This window comes from Falco punctatus, assembly GCF_963210335.1.
Source record: "Falco punctatus genome assembly, chromosome: 7".
NCBI lineage: Eukaryota > Metazoa > Chordata > Aves > Falconiformes > Falconidae > Falco > Falco punctatus.
The window spans coordinates 891172-910229 of NC_137587.1; the positions used below are offsets into that span (position 1 = coordinate 891172).

At 46.2% G+C, this 19058-nt stretch overlaps 1 protein-coding gene across 1 annotated transcript in view; it reads right to left on the bottom strand.

The window, feature by feature from the left end:
• Positions 1-1343: 1343 nt before the first annotated feature.
• The window catches only part of MAPKBP1 (mitogen-activated protein kinase binding protein 1), a 114810-nt gene continuing 97095 nt past the window's right edge, over positions 1344-19058 (bottom strand). Inside the window, exons 23-33 of the mRNA XM_080394786.1 lie at positions 16550-16698; positions 15797-15846; positions 15067-15303; positions 13910-14079; positions 12160-12305; positions 11502-11672; positions 10564-10642; positions 8715-9025; positions 6866-7927; positions 3232-3317; positions 1344-2228 (exon numbers count right to left, since the gene is read on the bottom strand). Of these exons, the coding sequence (XP_080250912.1) occupies positions 1935-2228; positions 3232-3317; positions 6866-7927; positions 8715-9025; positions 10564-10642; positions 11502-11672; positions 12160-12305; positions 13910-14079; positions 15067-15303; positions 15797-15846; positions 16550-16698 (2755 nt within the window). The 3' untranslated portion in view covers positions 1344-1934. The remainder of the gene's footprint in view (positions 2229-3231; positions 3318-6865; positions 7928-8714; positions 9026-10563; positions 10643-11501; positions 11673-12159; positions 12306-13909; positions 14080-15066; positions 15304-15796; positions 15847-16549; positions 16699-19058) is intronic.

The following is a 19058-nucleotide window of genomic DNA, read 5'->3' on the forward strand; positions in this document are numbered from 1 at the left end:
CCATGCTGCCAGCTCTCCAGAAGCACTCGGCGGCAGCAGCGATCACCCAGCAAACCTGCCGGGGGAGAGCGAGAACTGTAGATTATTCAACCCTGGAGTTACTCAGAAGAAACAGGTCATCCTACACCAGTCTGGCCAGCCCTGTAGAAAAAAAGGCTGCACTGCAGCTCTCCCGTCACAGAAAGACAGAGACGCCAGTGGACCGCATTTCCAAGTGCCACAGGGTTTCAGAGAGATGACAGCCTGGACAGCAAAATGAAAGAAGACTGCTTCATGCCTGTAACCTGTGGTGCCAAGTGATGCAGCCGGGCTGCCTTCTCCCACCAAAAGCTTGTTGCTTGCATTAGTTTTATAAACTGGGATTACATTGCTCTGCCTTAAATTAAATACAAGACTGACTGGCGATGGAGGAAGAAATAAAGCATTTTTGTGGGATCTGTCCCTGTTGTGGAAGGGAGGGGGAGTAAAGGGGAAGGTGCTGAAGAATTTAATTGGTTTGAAATTTTTTTCCTTTAGCTTATCATTAACCAAAAAAACCATCGCTGGACAGCGTTAACCCACGACAAACACAAGTTAGCAGGGGCTTAAAGAAGCTCCGTGGGGTGAGGAGAGTATTGGAAAACACAAATGCAAGAAGGGAAGATCTCCTGTTTCTCAGACCAGAAATTCATGAAAAGCCAAGAGGCTGGGGGCAGGGGAAATGGTGGTAACCACATCCCAAAGTATCTTGTTCAAAGTTCTTGGGAAACCATTTTCTGCGGGCAGCTGAAATAGCTTTACATAAGGTAGGAGGATCCCAGCTTTCTTGGGATGTAAATATTCTGATTTCCTGGAAAAGGAGGAAGACGACATTTTCCTATCACAGCGAAATGAGCAAATGACAGGGATGAGCTATTGCACTGAAGAACTCTCCAATCCAGAGTTATGCTGTACGAGCTGGAAACCAGCTTTTCCATGTCGCTTCTCAACAAATAAATCATCACCCTGAATTTCCCAGTCACGATAACATCGAAGTCAAAATCCAATTCCTAATCATGAAAGGTGGCGGAAACAAACTTTGATGTTTTGCATCTAAACCCCATTTTTAAAATGTCTGCAGAAACCCCAGTCTAAAGTATCAATATAACATCAAATTCCAGATAAAAATACCACTATTGAATTCATTAAGTAATTTCCAAAGCGTGGTCCAAGGGTCGCAGAGCCTTCCCTGGCAGCAAATGCAGATAGACTGGTGTGGGGACTGTCTTGAGACAAGAGAAAAGCAGACAGGGTTGTCATGACAACAGCAGGATTACTCCAGGTGACAAAACTAAGGCAGGAAAAGAAAGAACAGCAAGACAAGATTTAAGCAGAAAACAGTTCATTAATTGCACAGACACTCCAGCCTGTCTCCCTGTTGGGGGTTTATAATACAAAGATTGTTTCTCGCTGGGATATGGCAAAGGGATTGACAGTTTTCGTTAAAGGACAAAGATAACAGTCACAAACGTGACATAGAGCAACAGTCAGAAAAATAAATTAATAAATAAACCCATTAAAAGTCTGCTTCTTGATTCTCATGAAGCCTTGGAGAGAAGGGATTGGCTTCACTTGGACTCTGTTTTTAGTCAGCAGTTCAGAATTTCTTGAATAAACCAGATTTTAGGTACCAAACATCCTGACCTCCTGGCTACGAAGAAATTTCAAGGCAATTTCTCCAAACTCCTCTTTTCAAGGCTTTGTTTAGAGACAGGAAGTTGAAGATCATCGGGGAAAAAATGCTAAAACTGTGGCCAGCACACTGCTAAGAATTCGAGCAAGTCAGTTGAAATCAATTTGTAAAGGTCTCCCCACCAGCCCCAGAGCACTGTGATGACAGCATCAGCTTGAAGCTCTCTCTGTGGTCCTCCTGGGATTATCTCTGTGTATTCACAAACACCGGAAAGCCACCCCCCTTAGAGTTTTTTGTCCATGCGTCGCTCCACGGCTTGCAGCAATAGCTTTGAGTACTGTTCCAGCAAAGCTAGTGTCTGCTCATCTCCCAGACTCTTGGGGCTCGGTAGCTTGGCACCACATCCCTCATTCAGTGGGCTGGCGGCATCTTGTGGCTTTGCCAGTGCCTCCTTAAGCTTTGGAAGCTCTTCCTCATCCTTCAGAGAGTCCAATTCTTTCTTCATTGAGGAGAAGGTTTCTGTCAGGAGGCCTGCTATTTTGTCTTTGTCAGCAGAAGACTCTGTATCATTTAGTACCTGAAAATACAGGGAAAAAAAAAAAAAAAGAATGCACTGGGGTTTAGGTGGAGCACCAAGTAAGCAGTTTCAGCCCTTTAGGGAAGTGAAGCCACAAAGATCTGCAGACCACTCAAATGTCCTTCTCTTCAACATTCGAGACTGCAATTCAGTCATACAGCAGGGCATCCCTCCAACACTGCTAGTCACGCAAAATCCAGCAGCATTGCTCCAAGAGGACAGAGATGGGAAGCACATTTTTGGGCAGCGCTCCCCTTGTAAGGGGGCCTAAGGAGGTGTGATGTCTCCCAGCTGCAGCACAAGGCCACAGTCTCCTTTTCGTCCTGCCTGCCAGCTGCAGGTCACAGGAACCCAGCAAGGTCAGAGCGCTAATGCCAAGCGCTAGGGCCAGAGGTGCAGAGGACCACATGGCAGAAGCTCCCTGCGGAAGGTTCTGGCTCGTTATGGGAGACTCGACAGACCGAGGCTAAGCAAAGAGATGAAGAGCTGTTACATTGCTCTGCACGTAACTCTGCTCTGGCAGCGAGAGGGACAGGCGAGTGGTTGCACGTTCCCTCACAGCTGGATTCCCATGGTATCTCACATTTGTTAATCCTTTTCTCAGGCATCAAAGACAGAGAACAGACGGGGATAATAAAACTTAAAGCTCCTCTAATATTTCCTATCTCTGAAGCACTGTATAAATAACAACTAATTCCCTAATACCCCTTTGAAAAAGAAAGTACTGTTGTCTTCAGTTTACACATAGGCTAAACAGACTGAGAAGTTAAATTGATATGTTCAGAGTACCAAAGTAAGCCACTGGGAAAATCTAAAAGCTGGAAATCAGGAGTTCCTGCCTCCCCGGTACGAGCTTAGGGTGCAGCTGAGTGGACAACCAGGCAGCTCGTGTCACTGAACAGCCCACCAAGAGAAGGCCTCGAGGCAGCAGGCACACACATTCGATGCTCGCGGGCTGTAAAGCCAACCTGCTGTAAGAGAGCCCGTGTCTGAGGTCACTCACCATGCGGTAAAGGTGAATGGCTTTGCGCATGCTGTCCTGGAGCTCGGACACCACGTGCTCACACTGCTCTACGCTGATGCACGATTCTGAAGGGGAGAAAAAACAAAAACCCAGACTAAGGCACAGACACACTCCAACATGCACGACCTCACAGTTGAGTAAGAAAACAGTTTTTAAAATACGTATTTCAAACACCACACGTACACTCTTCTTATTCCTTATTCAATTTTTAAGACTGGTTTGAGCCAATCATTAAAGAGGCAAGTCCTACATAAGCTTTCTTTCTTACTACCCAGAGATGCTGCTTGTTTCGAACATTCCTGTTTTCCCAGTCTTTAGCCTCTCCAAAGTCAGCAATGTTTTTTCTCAGATCGCAGATTTTTGTTACGGTCAGATTACCCATGCCATTCTCAATTACAATTAGAAGTCAAGTTTGAATGAAGCGGTAAAAGGGACTAATCCGAACAGCCTCTAATTTAGCCTCCACCTTGCCAGAAATCTACACACTCCTCCTCCTGTATCCTTCTGCACAGCGTGCAACCAGGCACCGAGGATGAAGGATTATACTGAATTATTACAGTGTTCTCTAGTGAGGACTGAGGTCCAGAAGAGCGTTGACAAACCACCTCAATCACAACAGAATCGCATTTTTGAGTTCCCCAGGATATGCACTGCTGACACACCATAACTTGACAATGAAAAACAAAAGGAAGCACACCATCTCCTGCCTGCCCCCACCAGGTATTATCTCCAAAGCATCAGAGTTGAAGCCCTGCAATGTTTTAATAAAATCCACGCTTTCATGAGTTAAACATAGACCATGAACAAAGACACAGACACACACAAAATCTGCAGTTATCTTCAATTTGCAAAGGCCATTGGACTTCCTTTTGTTACCTAAAACCAAAACTTGGTCATATTAGCACTATTATTTCTGCAATTCTAAGAACATCATCTTTGACAGGCTGGAGGGGACCTTAACTGATTTCATGAATACATCTAGATGATGTGTAAACAAATACAGCTAGAAAAACATTTATACATAAACAAACACATCTAGAAGAACAAAGGGGCACGAACAAATCCTTCCATCTGCATTTTTTGTTCCCAAATCACCCAGCCTTGTAGAGTTTGAGCACAGTAGGCTTCACTGCAGCCCAAGATTCTTGGTTGGGTTTTTTTTTTCCACCCATCCCCTTCTTTTTTCTTGCTGCCCCCTGCCCTCTCCCCCCCCCCCCCTTTTTTTTTTTTTTTTGTTTTAAACCCAGCTGTTTCTTCTCATGATTGTTTCTGGATTTCTCCTCTGATCATGCTTTTTATGCTGGTCTCCAGCTCTGTGAGCTGCCAGTCTGGAGAAAGGTCATGAACATAACATAAATGCTTGAGTAACAGGCATTTTCCACCTCTCAGGTGTGCAGAGCAGAGCTCTTCAGAAACCAGCAGAGAACATTAAACACAGCAACAGTATGAAGCACATCTACAGCATTTTAACTGTAGATGTCAAAATGCTTTAACAAAGACAATTCTCTTTGTCCAGCAGCTACTCATAGCAGCTGTTATGCAGGCAGGAAAATGGAAGGACAGAAAAATTAATTGGAAACCCAGTCACAGAGCGAGGCAGAAGCAGAACAGGTCTCTGTCAACCCTAGAGTTCTAATCAACTGCCACACCGTGATCCACAGAAGCCATAGTAAATTGGTCACAGCTATAGCCAGCTTGGATCTAAACAGCTTTTCCAGCATGTACCACTAAAAATTTGGGAAACGTGGTCTGAAAGAAGCTGAAGGCTGACAGCTGTCTGCTGAGAACAAAAAATTAAAATCGGGGATCCACTGTGCTAAATCATTCTAACTCACTACAGGATGCTGCTAAATATTCTGTCAGGGTATGCTATGTATTGGAAGCTGCTTAGAAAAAAATAAAATTAAAAAAAAAATCACCGCTGCGAAAAAACCTGTTTTCTCTGCACTGTCTGTGCTAATTCTGCAAACATAAACTCCTAGCAACTGACCAAAACCCGTGTGATACATAGCTTGATTCCCAAGCGTAGAAGAGAAAACTCAGCCTAACCAGTACAGACAACTGGGCTGTTACTCCTCTGCTGTAGAGTGTGATTCCACAGCTCCCGGCTGCATCTGCTGCTGGAGGAAACCTCACTCCGGAGGGGAGGCTCTGAAAGTTTTAGAAATGCTCACTGTTCTACCCTATGGTGTAAGAACAGCAGGTCCCTCAGACAAACCACCACGTTTCCTGTTTTACATAAGAGTGCTTCATTAGGACATTTCATCCTTCTAGAAATGCAAAAAGAAAAATAACAGCGCATCAAAACCGGATTATCCTTCTGCAATGGTGCAGAAATATTGCACTTAACCACTGCAATGCATGGTGGAGCAGCCTGCCACCACAGAAAGTAGTCAATCAGAGGATTGCAGAGGCACTCTTTCTCAGATACAACAACAGAGTAAAAGGGATAAACACCGCGCACTGCATAGGCCCCTGAAGGTACGAGGTATCGGTGTGGTGGTGAACATCCAGCTTCCTACTGCACGTCTTGGCCGGCTGTTTCAGGAAGGCGTATTTCCTTTCAGCTTGTGACGCAAAAGAAAAACCTCTCTGGAGGTTTTAGTCCTACAGCACATGCTGTGGAAATAAACACTATCTTCCCTGCCACTGGAGGTCTTCCTGCCTTGGAGAGCAGGATTTTTGCTTCAGTTTGAAGTTACCCAGTAGTTTCCATCCAGGGGAACTACCCTAAACCAGGGCCTGTAAAAGACCCAAGAGCTGTTTTCAGCAGGTAGAACAGTTTCCCACCTCATACCTTTTTCTACAAACTAGAGATAATTCAAATATTAGTCCATGTTCTTTATGCTTCAACCCAAAGGCCTGCACATACACTGCACAGCAGTTTGCAAATGTGCTCAAAGCAGAGCGACAGCAGCACAGAGACTTTCTCGCTCTCATGGGTGGCTACAGCAAAGAACTCACCTTGGAACTCACAAGACAGAAGCCTGTACTCCCATTACAAAGTCATGTGAGCTAAGTTGCAACCTACCAACGAGGATCTCGAAGCTGATGGCAGTCAGTGTGACCATGACAGTATGTTATAGCCATCACCTTTAATACTATGCAATGTGCTCTAATTGAGCACTAATGCAAATGTGCTCAAAGCAGAGCGACAGCAGCACAGAGACTTTCTCGCTCTCATGGGTGGCTACGGCAAGGAACTCACCTTGGCCAAGCCTTATCTCACATGGGAAAATTGTATGCAAACCCTCTGGACCCTGCACGCTTGCACATTCACAAAATAAAGCCGGAGCTGCCTGGCGTAACTTCACTATCATCTGTGCTCGCTAGGTTCAGTGAGCACGTGTTGGCCTGCACCTTCCTCTGCTGGTCAGACACGCTCCGAGGCGGGCACAGGGGACGTGACCGACATGCTCGCCGGGATCCCAGCGCATCAGCTTTAGCGTTGGCCAGAAAGGGGGTTGAGCCCATATGGGTAACGTGCGACTGCGCACATGAGACTGCTGAAGTCTACAAAACACTCAGCTAAAAAGGACCTTCAGACACGAGACCCAGAGAACATGGAAATTAAAGACTGAGAAAAAGATGTCAGGTTGAAAAAGTGTCTCACCATTGAGGGGATGGCTTATGGAACGAGACAGGTGCAGACAGGACGAGACAGGCCAGAAGCTGGACGTAAAGAAATGTGATGGGATCGTGAGGCGGTTCACAAAGACAGGAGACAGAAGGGGGAAGAGAAGAGATGGGTATCCATGCACACCTGAGACCTGTGCCGAGGCAGCTATAGATGAAGGAGACCTCGGCCTGACGGGGTCTAGTGGGCACAGTCCGGGCTGGCTGTCTAGCACACAGGCGATGCCGGCGGTCCTCTCCCTGCACCTGGGCAGCGTGCCCTCGGGAGACCTTAGGTGCTGGCCCTCTGGCAGCTCCCTCAGCTTTGCATTAGTGACCCCCTGCTCATCCTGGCAACCTGTCCTTGAGACTGAACTCTCCGCTGGGCTCTCCTTAGCAAGTCCTGTTGGGATCTCTCTACCAGGAACCAGAGACCCAGCAGTTTGATTTTCCTGCTTGGAGGCTCGGACCTCAGGAAAAGAGGGTTTCTTTCTACAGGCCCCAGCAGGTGACTGCGGAGACTGTGGCTCAAGCAGGGCTTTTGTTTTGGTAGTGGGTGAGAAGGAGGCCAGCGTGGGTCTATCAGGCAATGGCTTGGGAATGTCAAGAATCAGATGTGCTCGGTTTGATGATGCCAACTTGCTGTGGAAGGACTTGGGAGATGAGCAGTTTACGACTGGCTGAAGCGCTGGCTTCACTGGAACATTTTCTTTCACTGGTAGCTTAATCTTCTCAGCATCTGCTGTGGAACTAAACTGTGTCTTCTCTGCCACTGGAGGGCTAGTCCTCCCGTCAGTCAGCATTTCGGTGGAGTAACCAAGGTACAGATTTTCCCCTACAGATATGCTCCTTGACATCTTAGCCCGGAAGCTGGTTGTGGGGTTCATGTAGGACTTTGGTTTTGCAGCCCTGACATCTTTGGCCAGCAGAGCACCAGATCCATCCATCTTCAACATACTGGCTGATAACACCCTGCAATTGTTAGGTCTGGGATCCTTCTCAACCACCAAAAGAGTCTGAGGACGCTGCTTGGCAGAGGGTATCACTCCAGGACCCTTATCTGTGAAAATTAAACAGACAAACATACCAAAAATAGACAAGAGCCTGCAGTGAATTCCAAAACCGGCAAGTAACAGAGCTGCTCTGGCCTGTTGTGCCTCAGCTCAGCCCCTGGGAGAGCTGCACAGAACCACTACTTCAGGTGAGTGTCACCAAGCCTCACAGGCTTCGTTTTTCACCCATCCCTCGCCCTGCTCACACGCTGCTGCTTACCTGACAAGAGAGACTTGCTCTTAAAGTGTATGGCCAGAGGACCTCGGACCACCGTGACTGTTAACTGAGAGGCCGGAGGAAGAGGAAGCAGGCAAAAACTTACATATGATGTTGCAGTGATTAGGTTTATTTTTTTAAGAAACAAACTGAGTGCTTATTGATCATTCATGAGTTGATTGCTGCAAAAATGGAGTTCTTTCACACAGAGGGCATGGATACAGTCAGCTCCCTGTTGCATCCTCCATCCCTCTTTCCTCCCCACCCTGGGGAGCTTCTGTCTTGGCCTGGAGCAACCACCCACAGCAAAAGAGAATTTCTTTGCAAATAGTTCGCGTCACCCTAGGCATTGCTCCTCCCACAGCTGCCAGACAAATATCAGAGACTGATAATTAGGAGATCAACATTTGCATTACAAATTAAAAATGTCTTCCCTTGACAGGCTAAGAGTTAGAAGATATGCAAAGCACGTAGCTCAGAACACAGAGAGACATAAGCTTAATTTAAAGTCTATTCAAGCTCAAATCTCCCCATTTCATTCTCAGGTTTACACTATTCTTTCCAACCTGTGTCCTTACCCTCATGAACGAGGTCATGAACTGACTGGGCCTTTCTCATCACGGCATTCACGGGGCCTTCTGCAAAGGATGCGGTAACCCGTCCAGGAGCCATACCAGTTCTGCTGGCCTCCAGAGCTGATCTGCGCCTTTTCTGGATACAGACAGCCCGATTTGAATTTACACTCTCCAGGAGCTGGCTGCTCTCCGATGCATCACCAGGATGGTTGCTGCCATTTTTCAACAGGTCTGGTGTAAACTGATTGGTCTGGGTCGGTGGCTCAATGGGCTTTGAATCCAGTATTAGATTTGATGAAGAGAGTGACAATCGTCTAGACAACACAATAAAGAAATCCCAGTTAAAAAAAGTATGTTGCCCTGCAAAAACAGGCATAGGCATTGAGCCAGTTTCTCTGGGATAGAGAGCCCTTCCCTATCTGGATTCTTCTAACATCAAAAATGCCCTAGACTGTTACCGCTTCATTCTATGCATCCCTGGAAGCACTGGTCTTCAGGCATTTAACCTTAGGCTGCACGACCACAAATAGCATTGGGTCACTGTTTCCAGGGAGCACGCTGCAAAAGGTGAAGGCAAAAGAGAAGGAAAAATTCCAGGCAGAGGGAAGACTGGGCAAAGTCAGGTCGGGTCTCTTCTCTCAGCTCATCTGACTAACAATGAAATCTTTTCAATTCTAAGACACCCTAAGAGAAAGTGATTATACTTTCCTAACATTACGAACTAGGAAAGGGGATCAGTACCTTCAAGAGGAAAGCCTAATTGCCTCTTTCTCTCTACTTCAGACAAGCACAGTGGGCTTCCTTCGGAAAGCAGGCAACTTTCAGTCTGGCATACTTGAAAAGCTGAACACGTTAAAAGCCCAGAGGTTTTCATGACCTAACACTACCTTTCTTGTTACATATCTTTAGATCACCAGTGAATTCCTTCCCTCACCACTGCAGCTCTCTCTCTAGAAGCTTACACAATAGCTAACCACTGGCTTTCCTCCCAAACATACAGTCCCAATGAGAAACAGACCAAGAGGCACTCCTGACAGCAGCTGAATACAGCGATGACAAAAAAATTTCCCTAACATGGTATTTAGACGCAGCTGGTGAACCATAGAAGATGCACTCAAATCTGCTCAGTCCTGTACAATGAAAATTAATTTGAGCTGAGATTTCAGGTTGTCATTTTAGAGAAATACAGGAGTCTCTCCGTTTTAAAAATTTATGAACCTAAATTGATGCAAGTATTTACCCCATTTTTTCTTCCTTTTTTTATTTTGTTTGGGTTTTTTGGATTTTTTTTAAACAAGGGAAACAGCTTGGAGAGGCCTTTTCATCAGGTGCTTTAGGGTTAAAGGTTTTCTGGAAGAATAGTATCTCCATGGGGCTTTGCATGAGCACCCTGTGAAGGTATGGGACTCAGAAAAAAAGCTGAGTAAGAAAGGGCTGTAAAACAAAGGGAAAGTTGGCAAGCCTACTTTCATTGTCCAAGCTGAATGAAATGCAAAAGAATAGACAGAGCATAAACAGTGAAAAGTAAATTAGGTGATTCGCGATTCCTCCAACTTAATCAATCAAAGCATTAATCATTAAACAATTAAGCACATTGTTGGGAGAGAAAAAAGAACAAAACAACAGTGTTGCTTTAGGAAGAAACAGAACAGCTGAAGTGACATGGGGTGGCATACGCAAATCACGAGGGTCTGCAGCCAGCCTGCCAGGCGCTCTGCTAACATTTCGCTGTGCCTAGGCACACCAAGGGCAGAAGTCTGCTCAACTGTTTTGATCCAGGGCCTAGCACGACACCTACTCACGCCAGTAAAAAGAGACAAGACAGAAACAGTGAAAATAAGCAGAGTCATACCTGAGAGCCGGGGACTGGGAAAGAAAGCGAGAGGAAATGCTGAGGTTTTCAGTTCTTTCCAGATTCCTACATGAGCCACCTAAAATTTTGGTCAAAGGGAAGAGAAAAAGGGAGTTACAGAACAAACATTCTGACACGTGCATTTACTTATCACAGACTATCAAATGTTCCCCCATATCCACGGGGATTTTTCTGAGTTCAAACCACAGAGAATCAAAAAATTTCATTGCCTTTGCCTTTTCTGTCCTACTTAGGTTACTCTGCCTTAAACTGCTACTCTCCCTAAGGGTACGCCTCCTCCTTTTTTGCATCCCTTTGTGTCCTATCCTGCCTGTAGGACTGTGAGGCACAGGCATCAAGCAGAAAACAAACCAAACAAAGGCGGGGAGGGGGAAAGGAAACCAGACAACTCACATAGATAATGCTGCCTGCAACCACTATCAATTCTAAAAAGATACGCTTTGTTCTGGAGTTGGTCGATAAAAGACTAACCAGCTCCTTTGCCACTCTGATGTCTCCTCTCATTCTCTCCCTCCACCCAGCATTTCAGCCTTTTCTTTTGTGGCACTTGCTATGCCTTAATACACCACTAGAGGCCACTACATGTCACCTACGGGGGTGGGGGTGGGGGATGAACACAGCTAAAACCTTCACGTGCAACAGGAAAAACTAGTCCCCGCACAAGAGAAGAGGATTCCAGGGCCAACACTTAACCCGGGCTGACCCAGACCCCAGCCTCACCTGCACAAACTTACACAGACCGATGGAGATGAACAGACGTCGCTCTTCAGGCCTCTCTACGTTGGGTCCCCGTTTTTGCCCCCTTGTACACCCCCCTCCACAAAAGCCTAGCAGAACTTGTAGCCTGGTTTGATTTATACATGGGGCAAACCTGGAGTGACCTCCCAGCGTCCCCCCCACCAAGCAGAACGCCATACCTCTCCCATCCGTGCTGCCCAGGGTCCCAAAATGCTGCTTGAGGAAGTTTTCCTGATCGGGTATCTGGGGGATTTCTCCCTCTGGCATGCTAGTGCCCACGTCCTCCTCTCCTTCCTCTCCCTCCAGGTCCGAGATGCCATCCGCACTTAGGGGCTCAGTGCTTTCAGAATCTGGGGGGGGGGCGGGGGGGTAAAAAAAAAATGCTGTAATAGCATAATCATGGTAACATTAGCCAGGTTACAAAAAATATTCAGCAAAGATGCTAAGCGGACTCAGAAAGTTAAAGCGAAAGTCAGCATTCACTGTAATTCTCTGATCTACCATATCCCCCAAACAGCATAGCCCATGGGATTATCAATACTAACTCTGCCTCCTTACCTAGCAAGGGAAAAGAAAGCCAAAGGTGCACAAGGAAAGCACACATTAACCAATTCCTGCCTTGACAGTGGCTTCTCTGAAGCGCCTGTTAAAACGTGCCCAAATCTTTACAGCAATACCAGCAAAACTAACAGGAGAGTGACCTCATTTCAGCTCATGAAAAGCATCAGGTCCTAGAGATCAGGAGAGCAACTCATCAACATGGCACACAACCAGCCCAGCTGGTTTCTGCACTGTTCCACATCACACAAATACATTTATAGCGTCTTTGCATCTTACCTTCGTTCGGATGGTCTGGGCTGGACAGACGACTGCTGCTGTAATCTACAGAGCAGGCGCTGTCAGGACTGTGTTTGTCTGGGCATCCGTTACTGTGATAACCTCTACTTAGCTTCCCGTGGGGCAATGCTTTTACCTGGAACTCACTACGAGAGAGACAGGAAAGATACAGCACTAGAAGTGATACTTGTTTTACATGTAAAGCAGCACAGCCTTTACCTGTGTTAGCAACACCTTTGATTACAAAAGTAAGGCTTTAAAAAGAAAAAGAAGTTCATTTCTCTCATCATTATGCAGTATATTTTTTGCATTTCATTAAGCTTGGACAGTGAAGTCTCAAGGGGACTGTCAGACTTCCAGGGCACTGCCAGTTTCCCATGATTTTCAGGCACTAGCACAGCACCGCCCTGGCCTGATTTCCAGCACAGGTGAGGAACACATGTAAAGGTCTACACCATGAAAAAGGGACTAAAACCAGGCTTGTACCTGCATGATAGAAACTCCAGTTTGCCATAGATTTGAGCCCTAATATACTATTTTTTCCATGTTTATGCCCGGCTGCTTTGGGCAACTTCTGTGTTGCAAAACAGAGAAGATTCTGGATTTGAACAAGACTAATTTACTGAAGAATGTCATACAAAATTTCAATATCGTAGGACAGGGCTCCTGATTACTGTTGTGATTTCACGAGTTTTATTTTGCCAAATGACACCAGCACCGTTCTTTTGCCTGATGCCTGAGGACTTCAGTTTTCCACTTTAAGAAATACTTTGCTTTCAGATGTGCTCCAATGCAAGGTGGGGTGCAGAAGTCACTCAAGAGAACTGAATGCCCATTACCCCTGGCAGCATGTAAACTCTGTATACATTGAGATGCCTCCAGTCTGTATCCACCATCACCAGGGGGGCTCCCTTTCTTACATCATGGAGCAGCACGTGGGTCTGCTCTGTCCAAATGTATCACAATAAAATTAAAATTGTCAATAAAAAGAAACTGGGAGAAACCTAGTAGCTTCAACTGCAAAATCTTGGCATGCACTCTTACATAACAGCCTGTCTAAAGCTATCAGCCCACTCTTTGTGACAGAGCAGGAGACAGAGGAAATTAAACAGCTCTTAGTTAAGAAGGGAAGGGAAGAAAAAAAAATTCAGGGAAGGAAAAGAACTGGAGCACAGAATGAAATGGGAAAATTAAGTGAGGGTAAAACTAAACCAGAAGAAACAGCACAGGAAGAAAAAAAGGTCTCCGCTGTCTCCAGTGTTCTTTTCAATTTCATCTACCTCATGGCAAGCCATTCTATTTCCCACAGAAGGGTCATCACATATTACATTTGTTAAATTCTTGCCCAATTACGTTTGAAAGTGTCATAAATAATAGCATCCTGTCATTTCTCCTGGGCAGACATTTCACTGCCACATACACATCACTGTTGGGTGGGTTTCCAGCTTCCAATTTTTCCCTTGCTTATTTCAACCCAGACAAGGGAGAAAGCAAAAAGGCTGCTCCGAAGTTGTTTATTCCACAAAAATCAAAGCTCGGAGGAGGCCGCTAATGTGCAGTTTCCTCAGAGGAAAGGTTATTTTAATGGTGCCTTCAGATTCCTTTAGCATCAGGCTGGCACAAAACTCTCAACTAAGCATGCCTGCCATCAATCAGGCAGTACATCAACTCATTCAAGTTACCACACAAGCTCCAAGCAAACTAAACCAGAAACATCTAAGCCATGCACAGCAGAGAGCTTATTTTTAACCTGCTAGGGTCTGTGGGATGGATTTCATCTTGCTCAGCGTAGATTACACATTCCTCACTCTCAGAAGGTTCCAGTTCCTGAGAGAAAATCCCGTCTTCACAAGAGACAAGCCGAATGACTTGGGGTCGCACACAAGACCGGTTATCTTGGGGAGGTATTGAGCTGCTAACCTGGTTTAAAAAGAGAGAAAACCAGATATTACCGGCACTTTTCCTGAAGTCAGCAAGTGCTGTGCAGAGCTAGAAAGCATGCATTACAACACAGAGTAGGAATAGATATCTGAGATCAGAGCACACAGCACTCCTATGTCTTTCCTGTTCCTTATTCACTAAATTTGACAGACTACTGCTGTAGTTTCCCGTTTGCAGTCCCTGAAAATTCTCCAGTAAAGTACTGGGCTCCCTATCCCTGTCTGGCCAGACATCAGTAGTATAATCCACGTGGCAGCAGGTTCTTCCATTACCTTTTAAACTGGTCAAACATTATTCAGAGAAGTCTGCAAGCCACAGCTGAGAAACACTGAATTTACTGCACACAACAAGCCCAATCTTCTTTTCAGTCATGCAGTTATTTTACATACATACACACACACACACACACTTATATATATATATATATAAAGGAAGGAAAAATTCTAATGCAGTCAGGCACCAGGACAGACTACTACCAGAATGAGCTTTCTGTGGGATGAGTGCACATTACTTGCTGTGACTCATCAATACAAAGATTAAAGAGAACTTAATCATCTAACACAGCCCACAACTAAGGGCATCATGTGAGCCACATTTCAGTTGCTACTGGAGTCAAGAAACTGCACCCCAGTGGAGTGAGCTAACAGGTAATCATGTACACATCTGAGCTCAGCTTCGTTTTGCCATAAATAATCAGTGAGCTAAAAGAAAACACAAGGTCTTGCCTGTCATTAGAGAGAAACCTTGATTCCACCTGGGCTCTACTATAAGACGGCAGCGTCACACATTGCAGGAGGACTAACTGCAGAAGAGTTATCTAAAGAAGTTTCTCAGAAGGCAATTAGAGCCATCTTTAATGATATTAAGAATGGCATCAGGTAGTCATAAATGGAGGTAATCATAAATAGAGGCGGGACAGATGCACTCAAGAGCAGATTCACCTCCTCAGAACAGTACTGCCCTTACTTTGTTGACGTGCACAGGAAGATCTGCCTGCTCTTCTCTGTCATCCCCATTGCTGTTCTGAGACAGGGAGTCTCGACTCGGGGAACGGGAAACAGAGAAAGACTCCAGCTGACGCAAGTCGAGCATGGACTTCACAGTCATCTCTATGTTGCTGGTTGGCTGGGACCAGCGCCCACGCTGCCGGGGCATCTTGCTCGCTGGTGCCTCTGAGTGCTGCATTGCTGCTATCTCTTTAGCCTGAGGGAAATTGAAAGAAAGAAGGTCTTAGGGACTGAGTTCTGCTGATGGAAAAACAGGAGAGAAAACACAAGACCCACAGAAAAACGCAATTATGTTCATCTCTATAAAAGCCTGTGAGACAGCTTAAAATTCTTCCCTTAACCATAAAGCATCGAGAAAATGTGATACTTTTGTTGCTGCTTCTTGCATAACTGAACATTTAAATGCCTCACTCGGATCCAAGTATACGATCAGCTTCAGAACCACAGAAATGAAGGGGCCAAAGCACAACAACTAATAGAAAGATACCAATGTAAAAATCCCAAGTGAAACTGCCTCTTAAACTAGGTTCCGTTTTACCATCCTCAAGTTGCTCTTCACAGAGAAGCTTCGCAGTTTCCCACCGCACCCTTCATTCACACCAGCGCAAATTAAGTTTTTAACCTCCACAGAAATTTCTTTTCCAGTTTCCCTATGACAAGAAATACAATTTAAAGGTTTAGCAACTCACCCTCCTCATTTCCCAATGGGAAAGGCTTCTTGAGAGGGTAAGGTCTGGGTCTGGAAATGTAAAAAGATATGTACCTAGTTGACATCCTTGGCCAGCAGTCCAGCTTTTTAAAGACCCCTTACCTCATCTTTCCTCAAAGGCAGCATTCCTACACCTTTTGAACCAGCAGACCACCATCAACACATGCTTTCCCATAGACTACCTAATGCTCGTATCAAAATTTTAATGGAGACATACTGTTTTATGTAAGATTTTCCCTAACTCAGCTGACCCACTGCAGGACATTCGCTGCAGCGCAGTCGCCCACCGAAGGCTTGAGAAAAAACCCTGCTCTAATACACTGCAGCATCTGTGGTAAAAGTACCTCAAATTAGTAATGGTAATCTCTACCATACCTTCTGTCAGACATCTCTAGAATCCCCTGTGAGATCTCTTTTGGCTTCTGTGGATTCCTAATAGCTTGTAGACCCAAGCCCCAGGACACTAATTCAAAATTTGTTTGGCCAGCTGGAACCAGCAAGAAACTTGGTAATTTAACAATAATTTCTGATCAGAGAACTCTGAAACGCTCCCCTCTTCAGGCTCAGGAATGGGCAACTCCACATTACCCACTGGTGCCGATCCATCAGTCTCTGTTGCGGTCCTTCTCTTTCTGCCCATATCTTGCTATCCCTAAGCCAGTGTCTCTCGTCTTCTTCCCACTTTTCATGCCATTTTTCTCCACCTCTGCCCATACCGCTCTCCCATTTGTACCTGAGTCTCTCTCAGTGTTGCAGTCGGACTGAATATGGAAAGACTGCAGCCCACGTAACTCATCTTCATCATTCCCTTCATCTTCACCATCCTTGTCACTGTCCGATGAGAGTGCAGGCACGGAGGACAGGGCAGAGATGGACTCGTGCCTGGGAGGTAGGAATCAGAAGGAGTATTACGGTCTGTCTCAAGAACGGCACACCATTTTGATCCTTACGCCAGACAGTTCTCCACCTTATCCCCACCCACACTCAGCAGGCTGCCTCCGCTCCCCCCCGCAGCCCTCCCCCCAGCATGAACCCACCGCGGAAACAGGGCAAGCCAAGCCCCGCGCCCAGGCGTGCGGAGCCTGCCGCAGCGACGGCCTCGCACAGGTGCAGGGACGACAGAAACCAGGACAAAAGTGAACGGGTCTGAGAAACTCAAGTGGAGTGAAACTTGGCCTTGCATTTCAGTCCCCGCCAACTGATAAGGTCAAGATGGTAGAGTGTATTTGAGAGGCAAATATTTTCCCCACCCTTAAGCATTTCCTCTCTGGAAAAGTTTTACACATCAAAACCACCACAGAGATACTCCCCGTTTGACAGCAATCGGGTATATGGCAAATTACCACATAAGAGGCAGGTTTGTACCACAGGCTGCACCGGGCAGAACCGGCAGCTGCAGCCCACGCGCTCTAGGAGCATCGTGCTGCCCTTTTTAGCCTTCAGGCACCAGAAATAATGTAAACCACGCTTGGGGCAGGTCTTTAATCAAAGCCTACCACACAAGTGTTCCCACACAGAGCTCAGAGGCACTCCCAGCATAGAATTCCCCAGCACCAATCGAGGAGCTTACCAACACCAAGCTCTGTCTGTCTTCCCTCCTCTTCCTCTTCCCCACCCTCCCCTCACCCCTTCAGCCAACAGAACCAAATCAACTGACCCACTCTGGACGGTAAGTGAACAAATAAAGAATCCCTAGCAAGTAAATCCGAGCAGCGCCCACTCCATGGCCTTGAGCTAGAGTGCCAAACTCATCATTAGTGACATTTATAGGTGTCACTGGTGGGTGTTGAGTGCCAAGCATTATTCATGAATTGAAAATAGCTCATCCACCAAGTACAGAGCGGCCTGGCGACAGAGCAGCTTCTGCTGCAGCTGACAGACAGCAGGCAGCACGCAGACACGGTGAGCAGCAGTTACAGTGGTTTCCCACGTAGTGGCAGAACATTAACTTCCATTTTATCAGGAGTGGCTGAGCCACAACTACCCAACCCTTTCAGACGAGCTTTGAGGTGTTCTGGAAAAAAGAAGGGTGGAACTGACTATAGCCTGCAGAGCCCTCCGGTGAAACGGCTCCATGCTGGCTGTCCTCATCTACTTTTGACATTTGAGTTTGTCAGTCTCTTCAGCTTCTCTGCTGTCTCTTTGGGTGTCCATACTGCCGTTCTCAGGTTCTTGTGTCTAAGCAGGGGAATCCCAACAAAGTTCAAGCACCAGAGCACGTTTGAGGTGATGCCTGTTCCGTGCTATGAGGTATACCACATTTATATACAGCAGGCAGTGTTAACTTCGTATCAGTAACTTCGACAGCATACTTCTGCTTGTAGCCATCACGGTGGCTGCAGGAGCTTATTGAGGAAGAAGGGCTGGATTGTTATAGACATTTCAACGTCTAACTGGTTGAACACCTCACTATGATGAGGTGATACAGCAAGGCAAGGCTATGTGTTTGCTGAACGCTGCACGTACTGTCTTCGGTGTAAGTGGAGAGAGGGGGGCTGCTACCAACGTGTTTGTGCTACAAATAGAAAGATGGCCCCTGTCCATCAGACGGTGACTGACAAAATTAGTAAGCGGAGAAAAAGTATGCTCTGACATCCTCAAAGGAGCTGAGTAAGAGAATGCAAAACATGTTTCGGAATTTGGATGGGCTTCCTTCATACCTCACAGGAAGTGCCAAACAAATTATGAAGTCACATGTGCTTGAATCAAACATAAGGTTGTCTTGCATTACTGCAGCAAAAAATCACACCCCCTTTCCACATCCTCCTCTTCACAACTCGAATATCCTTTTCCAACTCAGTCCTGTGACTTGAAGGGAGATACTCGAATGGGGTTTTCAAAAGAATCTTAGGCCCACTGACTTGAAACCGAGATACTCCTGAAAACAAAACCTAGGTTCACAAGGTCTTGTGAGTTTTGCTTGCCCAAGCCAGCCCCTCAGCTTGGACCTAGCTACTTTCTCCTTTCGTTCCCTGCCTTCCCCTGTGTGCTCTGGATTTTCTTCTAAGCCCCTCTGTTGCACGCATCTCCTCAACACTCTTCCTTAGTTCTTGTTCATGCTTAGATGGCAGTCAGAGTAAGGTAGGGTGAGGTTGCAACCCCAGCAGCTGCTTCCAAAGAAGCACCACATGAGAGCATTTTGAAAGTGAAGGAGTAAGACTTCTGGGTTTTGCCAATTTCAGGCTGAGAGCAGGTTCAGCCAAACCCCAGCAAAGCATCATTATACCCGAACAAGCGTTTCT